This window comes from Oncorhynchus tshawytscha, linkage group LG04, assembly GCF_018296145.1.
Source record: "Oncorhynchus tshawytscha isolate Ot180627B linkage group LG04, Otsh_v2.0, whole genome shotgun sequence".
Classification (NCBI taxonomy): Eukaryota; Metazoa; Chordata; class Actinopteri; order Salmoniformes; family Salmonidae; genus Oncorhynchus; species Oncorhynchus tshawytscha.
The window spans coordinates 66,008,196-66,029,003 of NC_056432.1; the positions used below are offsets into that span (position 1 = coordinate 66,008,196).

The 20,808-nt window shown below is 45.7% G+C and overlaps 1 protein-coding gene across 2 annotated transcripts in view; it reads right to left on the reverse strand.

The window, feature by feature from the left end:
* Nucleotides 1–4,434: 4,434 nt before the first annotated feature.
* The window catches only part of LOC112249250 (dysbindin domain-containing protein 1), a 37,173-nt gene continuing 20,799 nt past the window's right edge, over nucleotides 4,435–20,808 (reverse strand). For both annotated transcript variants that reach the window (XM_024419044.2, XM_024419045.2), the window contains exons 3-4: nucleotides 19,727–19,864; nucleotides 4,435–5,057 (exon numbers count right to left, since the gene is read on the reverse strand). In XM_024419044.2, the coding sequence (XP_024274812.1) occupies nucleotides 4,900–5,057; nucleotides 19,727–19,864 (296 nt within the window). In that variant the 3' untranslated portion in view covers nucleotides 4,435–4,899. The remainder of the gene's footprint in view (nucleotides 5,058–19,726; nucleotides 19,865–20,808) is intronic.

Here is a 20,808-nt window from a genome sequence, read left to right on the forward strand (position 1 = left end):
CCGGAGTCGCCTCTTCACTGTTGTTGTTGAGACTGGTGTTTTGCGGGTACAATTTAATGAAGCTGCCAGTTGAGGACTTGTGAGACATCTGTTTTTCAAACTAGACACTCTAATGTACTTGTCCTCTTGATATATTCACTATTCTACAATGTAGAAAATAGTTTTTAAAAATAATTTCAAACTCTTCAATGAGTTCGTATGTACGAACTTTTGACTGGTACTATATATCTCCATAGCAACGCCAGCCGAGCCATGCTTACTCCCACGCCCCTGGAGAAACCCTGTAGAGGGGTTTTGGTTTCCACTTCTCAGAATAGAGGGTATTGGGGTTTTTGGAGAAGTAATGAGATGATGTCGTACCGATCTGCATTGCACTTTCTGAAGGTTGTTTTTTTACCTTTTACTGCTGAAAATAAAGGAGTCACTACCTCACTCAATCTCAGTATTTCTGACAGTTTTTGGAACTCCGCAATTACCTACATGGATTTATATTGAAAATGAGAATTGTTACACTCCGGACCATATGTATAAAACAATATGTTTCTACTTCTATGCCTAGTTGTGTGGGTCAGCGTAAACAAAAAATACAATGTTTTTACAGTACATTCCAGATGTCTTGGTGTAGCCTAAACTGTGTTTAAATTCCAATCCTGCTTTTCTGCCTGATTGACTAACTGCTGGTTCTTGTGGCTCAGTTTATCTAGTGATCTTGCTTAAAGTACTATAAGGAATGTGTATATGACTGTTTCAATGCAAAAGACATTTTTAAAAAGTCAACACTAAAATACATCCAGAAATGTTTAGTTTGCTATGTGATATATTATCAACATCTGACATTCAACAATAAATTCTTGATTTTATGTCCCAGTGTGAATGCTGTAAGGATGACTTAAATCAGGAGTATTTGTGCCACTAATTATACTGGATGTGAAATCCCATTCCATAGGAACAGGGGGCACATTTTGTGTTGCTTTATATACAGTAGTGTACAGGTAACTGCCAAAATGATGGAAACACCAACATAGTGACTTAGTAGAGTGCTTGGCCACCACAAGCCAGAACATCTTCAGTGCACCTTCGCACAGATTCTACAAGTGTCTGGAACTCTACTGGAGGGATGTGACACCATTCTTCCATGAGAAATTCCATCATTTGGAATTGTTTGGTTGATAGTGGTGGAAAATGCTGTCTCAGGTGCTGCTTCAGAATCTCCCATAAGTGTTCAGTTAGGTTGAGATCTGGTTACTGAGATGGCCATGGCATATGGTTTACATCGTTTTAATGCTCGTCAAACCATTCAGTGAGCACTCCTGCCCTGTGGATGGTAGCCAAAAAGAATGGCTTTCCCAGCAATATTATACATGAACCTACGCATGATAGGATTTTAATTGCTTAATGAACTCAGGAAGGACACCTGTGTGGAAGCACCTGCTTTCTATATACTTTGTATTACTCATTTACTCATTCCTCATGTTTCCTTTATTTTAGCAGTTACATGTACACAGTCCATGCCTCTGATTGTTGGTGGTTGGTGGCACCTTAATTGGGGAGGATGGGCTCATAGTAATGGCTGCACCTGAATCAATTAAATGGTATTTGTATTTCTTATGGATCCCCATTATCTACTGCCAAGGATACCATTCCATTCACTCCATTTCAGCCATTAGTATGAGCTGTCCTCCCCTCAGCAGCCTCCTGTGGTTCCTATATACATGGTTCATATAAATGTGGCTATTTTTCTGTTATTCTGGCTGCATTTTTTTGATGTGACTGTAAATTAGCCGTAGTTGGCTAGCTAGCAAGCAAGGGACCGATAGAACGAACGACCAGCCGGCTTGGGTAGCAACCCTAGATTTGTGTTGGGACTGTATCTTGTGGAAGTATGAAATAGTATGAATAAATTAATAAAAATAAGGTTTTTAATGAAATTGTCAATCATTATTTGAATATCAAATAAAAATGTATTGGTCACATACACATGGTTAGCAGATGTTATTCCGAATGTAGCGAAATGCTTGTGCTTCTAGTTCCGACAATGCAGTAATAACCAACAAGTAATCTAACTAACAATATCTAACAAGCAATATCTAACAAGTAATATCTAACAATTCCACAACAACTACCTAATACACACAAATCTAAGTAAAGGGATGGAATGAGAATATGTACATATAAATATATGGATGAGCAATGACTGAGTGGCATAGGCAAGATGCAATAGATGGTGTAAAATAGAGTATATACATATGAGATGAGTAATGCAAGATATGTAAACATCATTAAAGTGGCATTAAGAAAGTGACTAGTGATCCATTTATTAGAGTGGCCAATGATTTCAAGTCTGTATGTAGGCAGCAGCCTCTCTGTGTTAGTGACGGCTGTTTAACAGTCTGATGGCCTTGAGATAGAAGCTGTTTTTCAGTCTCTCGGTCCCTGCTTTGATGCACCTGTACTGACCTCGCCGTCTGGATGATATTGGGGTGAACAGGCAGTGACGTCGGGTGCTGTAGGTGTTCTGGAGGGCAGGTAGTTTGCCCCTGGTGATGCGTTGTGCAGGCCATACCACCCTCTGGAGAGCCCATAATATGTTGGTGACCCGTTGTATACAAGTGATAAAGCCCAAGAAGCCGGTGTTTAGAGGATATATTGGCACGGTTTGCCGGCCCTCCACTTCGTCTCGGGCCTAACAGCACCTGTGCCAATATATCCTCCAAACACCAGCTTCTTGGGCATTATCACTTAAACAATGCACGCTCTAGAATGTACTTCAAGCCAATCAGAAACGAGTATTCAACAATGCCATGGTATAAAGCTGTTTATGGATATGTGTATGACTGTATACTGTAAGTCCATCTGCATTCCCCACTTTATTCTGTTCTGCCCTCTATCTGCTCAGTTAGGAACCTGCAGTCACCATTTAAAAAGCAGACATTTTAAACCTCTACAGAGCTGCCAGAGCCCATTATTCTTGTCAGCTTCGCCAAAATCAAATTAAAGTTATTCCTTTGAACATTTAGGCTATTCAATACTTCTCTGTCCACTGTGTGATTAAGTGTGTACTCTAAAGTATTTCAATGTGGTTTCAATTGAACTGTTTTCATGTTGCTGATGCTGTTTTTTTCCACAGTGTTCCTGGCAGGAATTCGAGAGAGTTTGTTTGTTTGGTCTGTTGAGCATAAATAATGGAACGTTCAGACTGCTGTTCATAATACCCTATCAGACAACCTACAGCTGCACAATGTTTGGTTAGTGCTCTAATGCAAAAATCCCCCACAGAGAAAATTCACTTTGTTTGCAAGAAATTCTTTATTTTTCTCACCACTCATCCCCACATCACTTGGTTTGGCAAAGGACAAGATTCACAGTGTTGAATGTAATGTTGGTGAGAAGGGCTGCTGTCGTACATCATATCATATCTGCAAATACGTTTAGTTTACTGTGGCCACACCGGCTTCCTCTCAGGTAGAGAGAGGTAGAAGGGAGAGGATGGGAAGAAAAGAGAGTGATGGAGAGTGGCCCCACTGAAACACTGCCCATTGCCTCCTGTTAGTTACAACCTACAGAAAGTAATTCAGGTGGAGAGAGAAACACTACCCATTGCATCCTGTTAGAAGGGAGAGGATGGGAAGAAACACTACCCATTGCATCCTGTTAGATGAAAGAATTCAGAGAGCGATGGAGAGTGGCCCCACTGAAACACTGCCCATTGCCTCCTGTTAGTTACAACCTACAGAAAGTAATTCAGAGAGCAATGGAGAGTGGCCCCACTGAAACACTACCCATTGCCTCCTGTTAGTTACAACCTGCAGAAAGTAATTCAGAGAGAAATGGAGAGTGGCCCCACTGAAACACTACCCATTGCCTCCTGTTAGTTACAACCTACAGAAAGTAATTCAGAGAGAAATGGAGAGTGGCCCCACTGAAACACTGCCCATTGCCTCCTGTTAGTTACAACCTACAGAAAGTAATTCAGAGAGAAATGGAGAGTGGCCCCACTGAAACACTACCCATTGCCTCCTGTTAGTTACAACCTGCAGAAAGTAATTCAGAGAGAAATGGAGAGTGGCCCCACTGAAACACTACCCATTGCCTCCTGTTAGTTACAACCTGCAGAAAGCCTGAAGAGAGTAATTCAGAGAGTAATGGAGAGTGGCCCCACTGAAACACTACCCATTGCATCCTGTTAGTTACAACCTACAGAAAGCCTGCAGAAAGTAATTCAGAGAGCAGATGGCCCTGGCACTTTAAGGAAGAACATTGTGCAATAGATTCAGGTTGGACTCTTATTCTAATTACAAAGAAGACTTCCAGATTGCCTGCTGTACTATCGCATAATGACATCCATATTCCAGTCATTTATTTGACTGGAGTGGGTATTCCCGTTAACTTTGCCACATGATATTTTGTAGCCGAGGTTGTCACAGATTTCAGGGTCCGTCCCACCCCTCCAAGCCCACTCTCCCACCCCTAAGATGCTGCAGGGATGGGGAGGCTTTTAACCAAGCATTCTTCCCACACTGGGACAGCCTTATACCCTGTTGTTCATCCCAAACAAAGCCTTAAAAAGCACACTGGCCCTCCAGTGTTTGTGCCAGTGGAACCCCTTGCATGGAAAACACAATAAATAGCATGTGTGTACGTGTGTGTGATTTTGCAGATATCCGTGTGTCATTTTGTGTGTGTTTGTATGTGTGTGTGTGTGTATTTCACTCACAGACATGGTTTCATGTTAAGTTTATAATACAGTGCACAGCATCGAGAGCTCAGTCTGTCTGTAGTGTCTTCAGCACCATGGTTGTTTCAGTGCCCGGACCAGGGGTTGGGGCAGTTGGTGTGGTCTCTGTGCCCGCTCTCGGTGTGTCCGCTCTGGGCCTCTCTCTTTCCGAGACCCACAGGCTTTCAGGGCTGCTTAGGCCTCTCCAGCTTCATTAAGGGCCCTGCGGTGGTGTCGGAGTCACTGTGGTGCTTCCTCTCCCTGGGGGGCTCAGCCTTGCTGCAACGGGTCCACGAGGGGGAGCGCATGTAACCTCCTCTGGGCAGGGGTGGCTGGTGGTGGCCTGGGGATGATAATGAGGAGAAGGGTCAAGCTATGCACATACATGTGATGAGAGGAGGTAAGTTATGGATCACACACATACAGACATGCACGTCTCTTAACCACACACATAAAACTCATGTACAGGCAAGGTGAGGTCAAAGTGCACGCCTCTCACGTATCCTGATATTTTTATGGAAAGAAAACAGACTAGGGGACATGTATGTTGTGAACCGCTCTATACAGCTCAAACATGCTGACCACGTAACCCAGAGGCCCTGGATTAAGTTTACGCAACTTCCTGTCTGTCACGTATATCATATACACTGAGTGGACAAAACATTAGGAACATTTCCATGACATAGACTGACCAGGTGAAATCTATGATCCCTTATTGTTATCCCTTGTTAAATCCACTTCAATCTGTGTAGGTGAGGGGGAGGAGACAGGTTAAAGAAATATGACATATTTTGAAGCCAACTTGTCCCAACTGGGGGAAGCATTGGAGTCAACATGGGCCAGCATCCCTGTGGAACACTCTTAACCACTAGTCTACCTGCTATCTCCCCCAATGGTCACCATACTGTAACTCATTTAACAAAGTGAATCAAGTCAGCAGGGACTGTCAACTCCCTGAAGTCACCTAATGCCTCTAAAAGCTTCCTTTCTCTATGCCACTTCAGTCAACCATGTTTTCCCAAGGTTCTCCAAAAATAGTTTACAACAGTACACAGTGGTACAGTGAGTGCAGTTTGTTTCCCTACTGTAAAATAGATCAATTGGCTGTGGTTGAAAGTCATCCCGATCGCAAACACAGTAAAGAACAGAATAGAATTTAGTTCATGCAGCTCCACATGACCTATTCCTCTGGGATTCTGAAAAGGTCCTTACAGCATGATAGAGTTGCCTTGAATATAGAGGCAGGTGAAACTATGAAGTACTCTGTCAGAGAGGCAGTGTGCAGTGAACTGAGTATCCGTTAGTGTATGTTAATGTGTATCCTATACATGTATGTGTCTCAAAGACACTGAATCCCAAGAGAAATGGAGGAGTTTAGAAAAGTAGGAGCGCTGTGTGCATGCGTGTGTGTGTGTGCATGTGCCTACGTGTGTAGTAGATGATAGATCATTTTAGTTTGATCTCTCTCTCTGCTTCTCATCTCCTCTCCGGTCATTGTTATTGCTCTAAAACAGTCACATGGTCACCTCTCCTCTAATCATCAGCTCCATTTAGCCTGCTGGCTGGTTATTCCAGTTCATTATGCTCACAATGGCTGCTTGTTTTAGCTGTCACAGACATTTGTCTCACACTTATTTTTCAGTGTCTCGAGGCAACAGAACTCCACCATAGAACCACTACACAGAACCACTACACAGCTCTCCGGTGTCTCTTTGGCCTATAGCCATCAGCATGCTAGATAGAGATTCTACCACTTCAGTTTTGTAGAGCGGTGATATCATGGATAGAGAATATGATTGGTTCGCTAACTACTAAGGGGAGTAGAAATGAGAGCTGATTAGTGTTTAGGTGATGAGGTGATGACATCAGAGGAATGTGTTTGTGAAATGTTTTGGCAAATAGGATGCCGCACTTGATCTACTACACTCCATCTCCCTCGACATCTCCCTCTCCTCTCTCTCTCTCTCTCCCCCTACTACACCCTTTCTTTCTCTGTCTCTCTCCCCGAGTACCTATCTCTTTCTCTCTCTCCCGCTCCCAACCTCTCTCTTTCCCCTCCTACACCCTTTCATTCTCTGTCTCTCTCCCCGAGTACCTCTCTCTTTCTCTCTCCCCCTGTACCCCCTCCCTCTCTTTCCCCTACTACATCCTTTCTTTCTCTGTCTCTCTCACCGAGTACCTATCTCTTTCTCTCTCCCCTGTACCCCCTCCCTCTCTTTCCCCTACTACATCCTTTCTTTCTCTGTCTCTCTCACAGAGTACCTATCTCTTTCTCTCTCCCCCTGTACCCCCTCCCTCTCTTTCCCCTACTACATCCTTTCTTTCTCTGTCTCTCTCCCCAAGTACCTATCTCTTTCTCTCTCCCCCTGTACCCCCTCCCTCTCTTTCCCCTACTACATCCTTTCTTTCTCTGTCTCTCTCCCTGAGTACCTATCTCTTTCTCTCTCCTCCTGTACCCCCTCCCTCTCTTTCCACTACTACACTTTTTCTTTCTCTGTCTCTCTCCTACGGTACCTCTCTTTCTTTGTGTCTATCTCCCCGCTCTCTTTAATCTTGAATCAACCCCCTCCCCTCATATGTGTTAATCTGCATGACATTGAGTGCACAAAAGGGACCGGTGTCAAGCAAGTTCACATGAATATTGGTCATACGAAGGGGCATATGAAATAAAGAAGCACTGCATCTTTACACCACTTGGTGGTGCTGTTCCTTGTTACAGAGATCACAGGATTAATAGGTGTAGCTTTTTAACCCTCTACTGCACACAGATCAATGCAATTACTGTCTAATCGTAAGGCACGTCCCAGCTCTCACTCTCTATGTTAAATGCTGTAACTATAGATAAACCAGCAGTGATGTATGTTCACACGCACACACACACACACACACAAATAAAATTTGACACACACACACACACACACACACACACACACACACACACACACACACACACACACACACACACACACACACACACACACACACACACACACACACACGGTATTGATCCCTGAAGATTGATGGTGTCTCCATTGGATTTTAATGGGAGGGACAAGAGCCTCCTCAGCATCCTGAGTGCTTGTTAATTAAACTTTGTATCTGCCACCGCTGGTCCTTGTGTGTGTATATCCCTACTTTCATGATGTGTCTCTGCATCTCTACCAGTATGTCTCTATCTGTGTCCCTGTTTATCTCTGTGTGTGACTAGAATGCTATAGTCGCTGTATGAGTCAGCCCATCCCTGGTCAGGGTTTTGTGATTGACAGCTCTATGAATATGGATGCAGGAGAAGCCTCATCTTCTCCCTGCAGGGTGCTGACAGAGACAGAGCAGAGGATGAGGCTCTTACCCCACAAACACACACCTCTATCTATCTCTCATTTAACATCCCTTACCCTCAGACCTTCATATCAGGACCCCCAACCACCCCTTTCCCTATTGCTCAGGACCTACTCATAACCAACTCCCTTGAGAGTCCTCCCATTTAGTTCAGAATAGAATTTAGTTCATGCAGCTTCACTCAGTTATGTTTGCACAATCCAAACCAATTTCCTTAACTCAATCCCCCATCAGCACAAAGGCACCCCCCCTTCTATCTCATTCTTGTAGTGTCTCTCTCCCTCTCTGCCTCTCTGCCTCCCTACCTCCCTCCCTGCCTCCCAGCCACCATGTCTGCAGTGTCTCGCTGTACTAAACCCCTCTGTCTAATAAGCCCTTCTGTGCTGTTGGCTCCATCAGATTCCACAACCTGTGAGTTGCTGTGAGAACAAAGTCCACAGAAAACACCAGCCTGTGCTCTACAAAGGCTCTTAAACCACAGGGAAGCACAATGCCAGTATGGCGCCAACACACTGTGTGTACCGTGTATGTTACACCTGGTTACTGTGTGTGTGTGTGTGTGTGTGTGTGTGTGTACCGTGTATGTTACACCTGGTTACTGTGTGTGTGTGTTACACCTGGTTACTGTGTGTGCGTGCGTGCATACGTGCGTGCGAATGTGTGTGTTTGTGTGTGTGTGTGTTACACCTGGTTACTGTGTGTGCGTGCATGCATGCGACTGTGTGTGTGTGTTACACCTGGTTACTGTGTGTGCGTGCGTGTATGTGTGCGAATGTGTGTGTGTGTTACACCTGCTTACTGTGTGTGCGTGCGTGCGAATGTGTGTGTGTGTTTCATGTTGGGACTGGGACGGGGACGTCAGTTATGGTGCCCCTCTTTGTGCAGTCCTTTCAGAGGCCCCAGTGGACTCCTAAAGATTTATGAGCAAGACTACTACAGTTACCCTGAATGGAAATGTTTTCCCCCAGTCTTGCCCACAGCTGCTGCTACAGTATAGTGGGTGGTTGTGTTATTTTTGTCTGCTTGGAAAGCTTCAACTTGCCTTGTTAACACTGAGGAACCACAGCATCAAAACACACAGATTGGATCGATCTGGAAACATCACCATGTGTTGCCCATCCCCCTTCCATGGTAGCAGATTTGAAGGCAGCAAAAGGGTATATGCTGCTGTATATTGTAATGAGACCACCAGTGACTATCTCTGGTAAAGTGGTGACAGTAAGAGCTGCAGTGTCCTCTCTCTGTCCTCCTGTGTCATCACAGGGTGTGACTGTCGGAGCCTGGGCTCTCCCGGAGAACACTGTAGAGGAGATGACTCACTTCCACACAGATCTGGGATCAGCTTTCCCTCCCCCTATACTAATCTTAACCATTGGGGGGGCACACAAAATTGACCGTAGATCAGTGTCTAGGGGCAACTCCATTCTACTGTCTCATTCCTCCTCAGATGAGTTTTAAGGTGGTCAAAGTGATCCTGGGGTTTGTAGTTTAAAAAGGATCTTTGAGGTGATAATGGTCATAATGGGCATTGTAGTCTCTGTAGAGATCTGGTATGTCATCTCTTGTTATATATCTATTTTACATACACAGAACAGATGCAGATACTGACTGTACAGAGGGGTGGGGGCCTACCAATGCAGCTGTACACATTTAGCTTATCTAATTTGTTGCCCTCCCTTTTTCCTCTGGTCTTCCCTCACTTCTCTAACTCTCTCTGGCCTTGATCCCTCCATCCTCTCCTCATCCCTCCATCCCCTCCTCATCCCTTCATCCCCCCAGCCCCTCCATTTCTTCTGACCATCTCATCTGCCAACTCTGATCCCTGGGCTGTCCTGACTGGCAGGTGTCCAAAACATAAGTGCCCACACAGCTTCCATTACCCCTGTCTGTCCAGTATACAGTTAAAGAGGAGAGGAGAGAAATGAAAATAAAATAAAGGAAAGGGATGGAAAAGAGGAAAAACAGAAGAAAATAAGAGGGATACATAAATAATGTGTAAGTGTGCAGTCATTTTGTTTAAGGCCTGATGATGATAACAGTATCTACAACTCAGGAGAGCCCTGGCCTTGTATCCAGCTGAGAACAGTAAATCATTCAGGACTGCATTCAGAGTGAACTCCCTCAGCCTCCCCTATCTTCCTTTCCTCCTCACCTTCCATTTCCCACACAAACCAATCTCACTATCCCACTCTCCCCCTGGCCTTCCCCTCCTCTTCCTCCCCTCTCTCCTTTTACCTTTGACTAACCCTCCATTCACCCTCTTCCCCAACAGCCCCCCTCACCTTCTCCTCCACCCGCTTTTCCCCAGCCAATCTGCTCTTACCCCCAACTCACCCTCTCCTTTTTTCCCACGGCTTTACACTGACTGAAATGACTTCCTCCCGCCTACTGACCTAGGTTCATAACACACTCCTATGGAATACCCAGCCACTCTACCTTTAAAGACTACAGTCTACATATTATGCACATTATCCACCCATACATTCCCTTCATGTAGCCATGTCAAGGTCTTTAGATCCTTTCACCTTGATAAGCAGTTAGACAATCCATTTACTGAACAAGCAAGCCACCTTCTTCCTTCACTGTAATACACTCTATACCTCTGGCTACTGAGCTTGTTATTTATCATTAGAGCAGGTGGTGATACTGAGGGAACACAGATATAACAAGGAAGTAACAGAACAGCTGGATCTCACAGCTGAGATGTGTCCTGTCCTCCCTGGGTAAGGTAACACTAACCCCTGATAAACAACTCCCTCTTTCTCACACACACACACACACACACACACACACACACACACACACACACACACACACACACACACACACACACACACACACACACACACACACACACACACACACACACACAGGGCAGCAGCTGTACAGTCTGGATAGTCTGGCCTGGACACTGGGGAGCTGCTGTACAGTCTGGATAGTCTGGCCTGGACACTAGGGAGCAGGTGTACAGTCTGGATAGTCTGGCCTGGACACTAGGGAGTAGGTGTACAGTCTGGATAGTTTGGCCTGGACACTGGGGAGCTGCTGTACAGTCTGGATAGTCTGGCCTGGACACTGGGGAGCAGCTGTACAGTCTGGATAGTCTGGCCTGGACACTAGGGAGCAGGTGTACAGTCTGAATAGTCTGGCCTGGACACTGGGGAGCAGCTGTACAGTCTGGATAGTCTGGCCTGGACACTGGGGAGCAGCTGTACAATCTGGATAGTCTGGCCTGGACACTGGGGAGCAGATGTACAATCTGGATAGTCTGGCCTGGACACTGGGGAGCAGCTGTACAATCTGGATAGTTTGGCCTGGACACTAGAGAGCAGCTGTAGTCGTTAGTCATGCATGTGTGTATGAGTGTGTGTGTTTGCAAGGGTATGTGTATCTCTGTATCCCTTCTTGATTCCGCACGCAAAACACACTCATATCTGAGCACATTGTGCCACTGCTGGAGTGAGTCAGAGTGTCACTGTCTGATCTATGAGTGGGAAATAGAGAAAACACCAGCCAATGACAAAGCACATTGAGCTACTTGGCAATGAAGATAGGATGCAAACCAGCATACATCTACTGAATGCAGATACAGTGAGGGAAAAAAGTATTTGATCCCCTGCTGATTTTGTACGTTTGCCCACTGACAAAGAAATGATCAGTCTATGAATTTAATGGTAGGTTTATTTGAACAGTGAGAGACAGAATAACAACAAAAAAATCCAGAAAAACGCATGTCAAAAATGTTATAAATTGATTTGCATTTTAATGAGGAAAATAAGTATCCTGACTTGTCTCCCTGCCGTTGAAAAACAACCCCACAGCATGATGCTGCCACCACCATGCTTCATCGTAAGGATGGTGCCAGGTTTCCTCCAGACATAACGCTTGGCATTCAGGCCAAAGAGTTCAATCTTGGTTTCATCAGACCAGAGAATCTTGTTTCTCATCGTCTGAGAGTCCTTTAGGTGTCTTTTGGCAAACTACAAGTGGGCTGTCATGTGCCTTTTACTGAGGAGTGGTTTCTGTCTTGCTACTCTACCATAAAAGCCTGATTGTTGGAGTGCTGCAGTGATGGTTGTCCTTCTGGAAGGTTATTCTGTCGCCACAGAGGAACTCTGGAGCTTTGTCAGAGTGATCATCAGGTTCTTGGTCACCTCCCTGACCAAGCCCCTTCTTCGCCGGTTGCTCAGTTTGGCCGGGCGGACAGCTCTAGGAAGAGTCTCGCTTCTTCCATTTAAGATTGATGGAGGCCACTGTGTTCTTGGGGACTTTCAATTCTGCATAATTTTTGGGTACCCTTCTCTCGATCTGTGCCTCAACACAATCCTGTCTCGGAGCTCTATGGACAATTCCTTCGACCTCATGGCTTGGTTTTTGCTCTGAGATGCACTGTCAACTGTGGGACTTTATATAGACAGGTGTGTGCCTTTCCAAATCATGTCCAATCAAATGAATTTACCACAGGTGGACTCCAATCAAGTTGTGGAAACATCTCAAGAATGATCAATGGAATCAGGATGCGCCTGAGCTCAATTTCGGAATCTCATAGCAAAGGGTCTGAATACTTATGAAAATAAGGTATCTGTTTTTGTTTTGTTTTTTATACTTTTGCAACAAAAAAAAATCATTATGGAATATTGTGTGTAGATTGAGGAGGGGAAAAAATAGTTTCATCCATTTTAGAGTAAGGCTGTAACGTAAACAAATATGGAAAAAGTCAAGGGGTCTGAATACTTTCTGAATGCACTGTGTAGATGTGAAAATAAACACTTTTATCAGGGTCTGTATTACACATTGAGACAATATTTTTGGTGTTTTGATCCCATTTACCACCACTTTGCTATCTTAGTACACTAGTCCTGAGTCCCATTCACCAGCCATAGGTCTTAACACAACACCTAAAATCTCCGCACGGTCCCTGACCTCCTCGACAGTATCACCCCACTGAGTGAGATTATGGCCATCACACGACGCTGCTTATTCCTCCTGCTGGGCTTTTTATTGTCCGATTCGTCAGTAAAACTGCTGCACTATATCAGAGGCTATAGCTGGATGGCTGGGGATATGCTGTTGTTCTTCCTGTGAGTTTTATGGCTGTGGTGCTCACCGCACGAGCCCTGTGGTGAGGTCCTGCCGTCAGGACCAGGATATCTGGCATATTCACTGGAACTCAGGGAGCCATCAGTCTCTTGTGGAGAAATGGGAAACCTTTGCTGCGGTGGAGAGGGAATCACCACCTCTCATGTATTTCTCTTTCATGTGTCTGCCTTTCTCCCTCCCTCTCTCTTTTTAATACTCCCTCTCCCTCTCTCCTCTCTCCCTCCCTCTCTCTTTTTAATACTCCCTCTCCCTCTCTCCTCTCTCCCTCCCTCTCTCTTTTTAATACTCCCTCTCCCTCTCTCCTCTCTCCCTCCCCTCTCTTTTTAATACTCCCTCTCCCTCTCCCTCTCTCCCCCCCCTCTCTTTTTAATACTCCCTCTCCCTCTCCCTCTCTCCCTCCCCTCTCTTTTTAATACTCCCTCTCCCTCTCTCCTCTCTCCCTCCCTCTCTCTTTTTAATACTCCCTCTCCCTCTCTCCTCTCTCCCTCCCCTCTCTTTTTAATACTCCCTCTCCCTCTCCCTCTCTCCCTCCCCCTCTCTTTTTAATACTCCCTCTCCCTCTCCCTCTCTCCCTCCCCCTCTCTTTTTAATACTCCCTCTCCTCTCTCTTTTTAATACTCCCTCTCCCTCTCCCTCTCTCCCTCCCTCTCTCTTTTTAATACTCCCTTTCCCTCTCTCCTCTCTGCCTCCCTCTCTCTTTTTTAATACTCCCTCTCCCTCTCTCTTTTTAATAATCCCTCCCTCTCCCTCTCTCCCTCCCTCTCTCTTTTTAATACTCCCTTTCCCTCTCTCCTCTCTGCCTCCCTCTCTCTTTTTAATACTCCCTTTCCCTCTCTCCTCTCTGCCTCCCTCTCTCTTTTTAATACTCCCTCTCCCTCTCTCCTCTCTGCCCCCTCTCTCTTTTTTAATACTCCCTCTCCCTCTCCCCTCTCTGCCTCCCTCTCTCTTTTAATACTCCCTCTCCCTCTCTCCTCTCTCCCTCCCTCTCTCTTTTTAATACTCCCTCTCCCTCTCTCCTCTCCCTCCCTCTCTTTTTTAATACTCCCTCTCCCTCTCTCCTCTCTGCCTCCCTCTCTCTTTTTAATACTCCCTCTCCCTCTCTCCTCTCTCCCTCCCTCTCTCTTTGTAATACTCCCTCTCCCTCTCTCCTCTCTGCCTCCTGCCTCTCTCTGTCACTAGGGGTCCCCAGCACACTGATCTACCTAGTCAGGTGCCTCCTCTTCCTCCCCCTCAGCGGGATTATTCTAGGAGGAGGTTTTGGGGTACAGCACAATGCAGTGACTAAAGCAGCCTGAGAGTTGTAGGTGTGTGTGTGTGTGTGTGTGTGTGTGTGTGTGTGTGTGTGTGTGTGTGTGTGTGTGTGTGTGTGTGTGTGTGTGTGTGTGTGTGTGTGTGTGTGTGTGTGTGTGTGTGTGTGAAAAAACAGACTTGGTTGACTTTCTGTGTAATGAAAAGAAAATGTGTCTCCTTGCCTGTGACAGACGTGTTTGGGAAACTGAACGAACTGAACCCAAGCATGCAGGGGAAATTCAAAAACCTTCTACAGATGAGTGACCGAATCAGTGGATTCAGAGGAAAGGATTCTTATTGGAGAGAGTCATTCAAAAGTGAACCATGCCCCCTTCCCTTCCCTTTCTAACAGAAAACAGCATCAGTAAGTGTCCCACACAAGTGATGACTACTGACCTCCAACGCTTGGAAGAGCACTTTGGCACCTACTTCTCAATCCATTTGACTGTGATCCTTGCTCAATTGACATGCTGCTAAGGGAAATTGAATAGCTGATTAAGCTGTCATTCACAGATCACTACAGAGGAGTTTTGGTTCCTGACTCAAAGGGAATACCCTGCCATCTCCCTCTGACATTCCCTCTGAATTCTCTTCGATTATAATCACAGCCGTATAAGCAGACACATCGATGGCTCTGAACTAACTTTATTTGACTCTTTGCAAACTGGAATCCATTTATCCGGAGGCTGCATTCATTGTAGCTGGGGATTTTAACAAGGCTAATCTGAAAACAAGACTCCCTAAATTTTATCAGCATATCGATTGCGCAACCAGGGGTGGAAAAACCTTGGATCATTGTTACTCTAACTTCCGCGACGCATATAAGGCCCTGCCCCGCCCTCCTTTCGGAAAAGCTGACCACGACTCCATTTTGTTGATCCCTGCCTACAGACAGAAACTAAAACAAGAGGCTCCCACGCTGAGGTCTGTCCAACGCTGGTCCGACCAAGCTGACTCCACACTCCAACACTGCTTCCATCACGTGGACTGGGAGATGTTTCGTATTGCGTCAGATAACAATATTGACGAATACGCTGATTCGGTGTGCGAGTTCATCAGAACGTGCGTTGAAGATGTCGTTCCCATAGCAACGATTAAAACATTCCCTAACCAGAAACCGTGGATTGACGGCAGCATTCGCGTGAAACTGAAAGCGCGAACCACTGCTTTTAATCAGGGCAAGGTGACTGGTAACATGACCGAACACAAACAGTGCAGCTATTCCCTCCGCAAGGCTATCAAACAAGCTAAGCGTCAGTACAGAGACAAAGTAGAATCTCAATTCAACGGCTCAGACACAAGAGGCATGTGGCAGAGTCTACAGTCAATCACGGACTACAAGAAGAAATCCAGCCCAGTCACGGACCAAGATGTCTTGCTCCCAGGCAGCTTAAATAACTTTTTTGCCCGCTTTGAGGACAATACAGTGCCACTGACACAGCCTGCAACGAAAACATGCGGAGTCTCCTTCACTGCAGCCGAGGTGAGTAAGACATTTAAACGCGTTAACCCTCGCAAGGCTGCAGGCCCAGACGGCATCCCCAGCCGCGCCCTCAGAGCATGCGCAGACCAGCTGGCCGGTGTGTTTACGGACATATTCAATCAATCCCTATACCAGTCTGCTGTTCCCACATGCTTCAAGAGGGCCACCATTGTTCCTGTTCCCAAGAAAGCTAAGGTAACTGAGCTAGGCGACTACCGCCCCGTAGCACTCACTTCCGTCATCATGAAGTGCTTTGAGAGACTAGTCAAGGACCATATCACCTCCACCCTACCTGACACCCTAGACCCACTCCAATTTGCTTACCGCCCAAATAGGTCCACAGACGATGCAATCTCAACCACACTGCACACTGCCCTAACCCATCTGGACAAGAGGAATACCTATGTGAGAATGCTGTTCATCGACTACAGCTCGGCATTCAACATCATAGTACCCTCCAAGCTCGTCATCAAGCTCGAGACCCTGGGTCTCGACCCCGCCCTGTGCAACTGGGTACTGGACTTCCTGACAGGCCGCCCCCAGGTGGTGAGGGTAGGCAACAACATCTCCACCCCGCTGATCCTCAACACTGGGGCCCCACAAGGGTGCGTTCTGAGCCCTCTCCTGTACTCCCTGTTCACCCATGACTGCGTGGCCATGCACGCCTCCAACTCAATCATCAAGTTTGCGGACGACACAACAGTGGTAGGCTTGATTACCAACAACGACGAGACGGCCTACAGGGAGGAGGTGAGGGCCCTCGGAGTGTGGTGTCAGGAAAATAACCTCACACTCAACGTCAACAAAACTAAGGAGATGATTGTGGACTTCAGGAAACAGCAGAGGGAACACCCCCCTATCCACATCGATGGAACAGTAGTGGAGAGGGTAGCAAGTTTTAAGTTCCTCGGCATACACATCACAGACAAACTGAATTGGTCCACTCACACAGACAGCATCGTGAAGAAGGCGTAGCAGCGCCTCTTCAACCTCAGGAAGCTGAAGAAATTCGGCTTGTCACCAAAAGCACTCACAAACTTCTACAGATGCACAATCGAGAGCATCCTGGCGGGCTGTATCACCGCCTGGTACGGCAACTGCTCCGCCCACAACCGTAAGGCTCTCCAGAGGGTAGTGAGGTCTGCACAACGCATCACCGGGGGCAAACTACCTGCCCTCCAGGACACCTACACCACCCGATGTTACAGGAAGGCCATAAAGATCATCAAGGACATCAACCACCCGAGCCACTGCCTGTTCACCCCGCTATCATCCAGAAGGCGAGGTCAGTACAGGTGCATCAAAGCTGGGACCGAGAGACTGAAAAACAGCTTCTATCTCAAGGCCATCAGACTGTTAAACAGCCACCACTAACATTGAGTGGCTGCTGCCAACACACTGACACTGACACTGACTCAACTCCAGCCACTTTAATAATGGGAATTGATGGGAAATGATGTAAATATATCACTAGCCACTTTAAACAATGCTACCTTATATAATGTTACTTACCCTACATTATTCATCTCATATGCATACGTAGATACTGTACTCTATATCATCGACTGCATCCTTATGTAATACATGTATCACTAGCCACTTTAACTATGCCACTTTGTTTACATACTCATCTCATATGTATATACTGTACTCGATACCATCTACTGTATCTTGCCTATGCTGCTCTGTACCATCACTCATTCGTATATCCTTATGTACATGTTCTTTATCCCCTTACACTGTGTATAAGACAGTAGTTTTGGAATTGTTAGTTAGATTACTTGTTGGTTATTACTGCATTATCGGAACTAGAAGCACAAGCATTTCGCTACACTCGCATTAACATCTGCTAACCATGTCTATGTGACAAATACAATTTGATTTGATTTGATTTGATGCTGCATTCAAAACAACTGGGAATTCCGACTTCAGTGCGATCAAGTGAACTGGGAACTGAAAAAATGAGCTCCGACTGGATTTTTTTTTGTTTTGAATGGTCATCCAACTCGGAATTCCAACTCTGGAACTTTGGCCTCTTAGAGCTCTGACTTTCCGACCTGAAGATCACTGACATCATTATTTGACCTTGTTTCCCAGTTGTCTTAAAAGCACCATTAAACTCATGGTACCCTTTGCCAACTTATATATGGATAAAGCTGGATTCTGTGCTCACGTCTGCATTATAACCAAATATCGGTCCAGGTTGGATGTGACAGCAGAAATGAGGTGCGCACTGTCAAACGTGTCCCCGGACTTTGAGATACTCCGACGCCACATGCATCAAGTACACCCATCTCGTTATTGGTAGTGAGAAAAGATACATTATGTCAGACTAATTTGCAGATGACTGTCATAGCCCCACATAAAATGTATGTGATGGTGAGTTGAGAAGACAATCAAAAATACTGTTAGAATGTTTTTCAAATGACTGCCATAACGTTTTTTTGGGGGGGCTAACATTGGCTGTTAATTACATATTTCTTTTCACATGGTTGGGGTCGTGAGAATTTTCCACTATCAAAATGTGGTTGTGGGCCAAAAAAGTTTCGGAACCCCTGACTTACGGGCTAAGGTCAGACAAGGGAGAAACACAATACCTTTTTATGGGGAGTAATGTGATAAATTGGCATGGGTCCATCCTGGGGGTAAGGGGAAGGAGTGTGGGTGATGTCTAAGCAAGATGTCTGTATTTCTTAAAGTGCACCTTTGTGAGGTCATTTTAATATCCCGCACATAAAGCTGAACATAGCTCTCTGTGGTTCCCCATGCTGAGAACATACATACGTTTAGAACAGGTGTATTGTAAAGTGAACATCTGAGTACTGTTCCCAAGTCAGCTCCTGAGAGTGCACACTCTTCTTAAGAGAGATGAGGTGAGAGTGTGAGCGTAAAGCATTTGAACAGAGTGATGATGTGGAGCTCTATGAGGATCATTCTCCCTCTCAGCAGGAAACATGGGGCTATGGATCATAAGTAATACATTGGATGGATTTCCTGCTTCCTCTGATTGTGAGGAGGGCGGTTTGCTGGGCCCGGACGCGTCCCTGATCACAGGTTAATCAGACTCCCCTCTAACTAATGCTAATTAGCACTATGCTACAGTAGTCTATTGTGCCCAGCCTGGGATCTGGTGCCAATAACTATCAACATTGACATGGGCACAAACTGAAATGAGAATCTCCCAGAGACGCATGACAGGAATATACTGTATCTTGGTCAATATCACAAAATATAGAGAACTGCTTGAATTGCAGTAAGAATTCAGAGGAAGGTTCAATCCAATGTGCTGCTGAAGTTGTATTGGGTTTCTCCCATGTGTCCCTTTCCCTGCAGCCAAAGAGAACACAACTGTAAGGTTTTTATTAGAGTGCTCTATAGACCCGGCGCGCGCACACACACACACACACACACACACACACACACACACACACACACACACACACACACACACACACACACACACACACACACACACACACACACACACTTGCTATCAGCTAAACCTTTTAGATTTTGATGTAATGGGGTCGTATACTACAGAATGGGGTGATATGTGAATGAGTCTGTCTAGTGGACAGAGTTTTTAGGTAATTTGGGTAATGGTTCTCTCAAAGCGAACAAAGACAATGTTTTAGCCAGTCCATCACACTAGGGTCGTCTTGGTTAGAGAACACAGGGGTTGTCAAATCCACCATTCAATGGTTAATGAATTCAGTAGATTGATTGGTTAATTGGTTAATGAATTGAGTAGATTTATTGGTTAATTGGCTGATTAATTGAGTATCTTAAAATGGTCTAACCTGCTGGGGACTCGTTGTGGTTCTCCTCATCAGAGTCAGCGAACACCTCAGCCAGCTCCTGGTCAGACATGTCGGTTAGCTCTGTCAGGTCCAGGAGGTCAAAGTGCACCTCCAGGGAGGACACGCTGCTCAGAGGCTCTGCAGGGTCAGAGAGAGAGGAAATTAGTAAGGTCATAGTTATGGACTGATATGGAGTAGCTGGTGGGTTTTATGATAAACTGAATAACAACCCAGTAGATGTGTAATATCTCACTACAACTCAATGCTATCTCCACAACTTACCCAGAACACCCCCTCCGCCACACACACATACACAACCCCCACACCCCCCTGACCCTCCCTCACATTCTCAGTGCCCCCTGGTGTGGAACTTATCTCTTGTGTTGTTTTGATGCTCTGAGCCATACTGTAATAGAAAGATAAAAACAAGGCCTCTCTTTTATCTGCTTCACAGAGAGACAGCTGGGCTTAGTGTGCTGAGCTGTCCTGTGGAAGAGATATGGGTCTTTGGTTCCGAATGATACCATTCTTAACAGCCAATGTTTGACTGTAGCATCAGGACAAGGGCCAGAGATGCCAGAAATAGAATTAAAACAACATGGTTAGACTGTTCCTTCTCCTCACCCTCTGTCCTGAGTGTATGGCACCTGTTCTTGATTCCAAAAGTCCCCAATACCCCAGACCCTGCTCCAATGTCTATTGATACACCAGATCCTGCTCCAATGTCTATTGATACCCCAGACCCTGCTCCAATGTCTATTGATACCCCAGACCCTGCTCCAATGTCTATTGATACACCAGACCCTGCTCCAATGTCTATTGATACCCCAGACCCTGCTCCAATGTCTATTGATACACCAGACCCTGCTCCAATGTCTATTGATACCCCAGACCCTGCTCCAATGTCTATTGATACCCCAGACCCTGCTCCAAAGTCTATTGATACATCAGACCCTGCTCAAAAGTCTATTGATACCCCAGACCCTGCTCCAAAGTCTATTGATACCCCAGACCCTGCTCCAAAGTCTATTGATACACCAGACACTGCTCCAATGTCTATTGATACCCCAGACCCTGCTCCA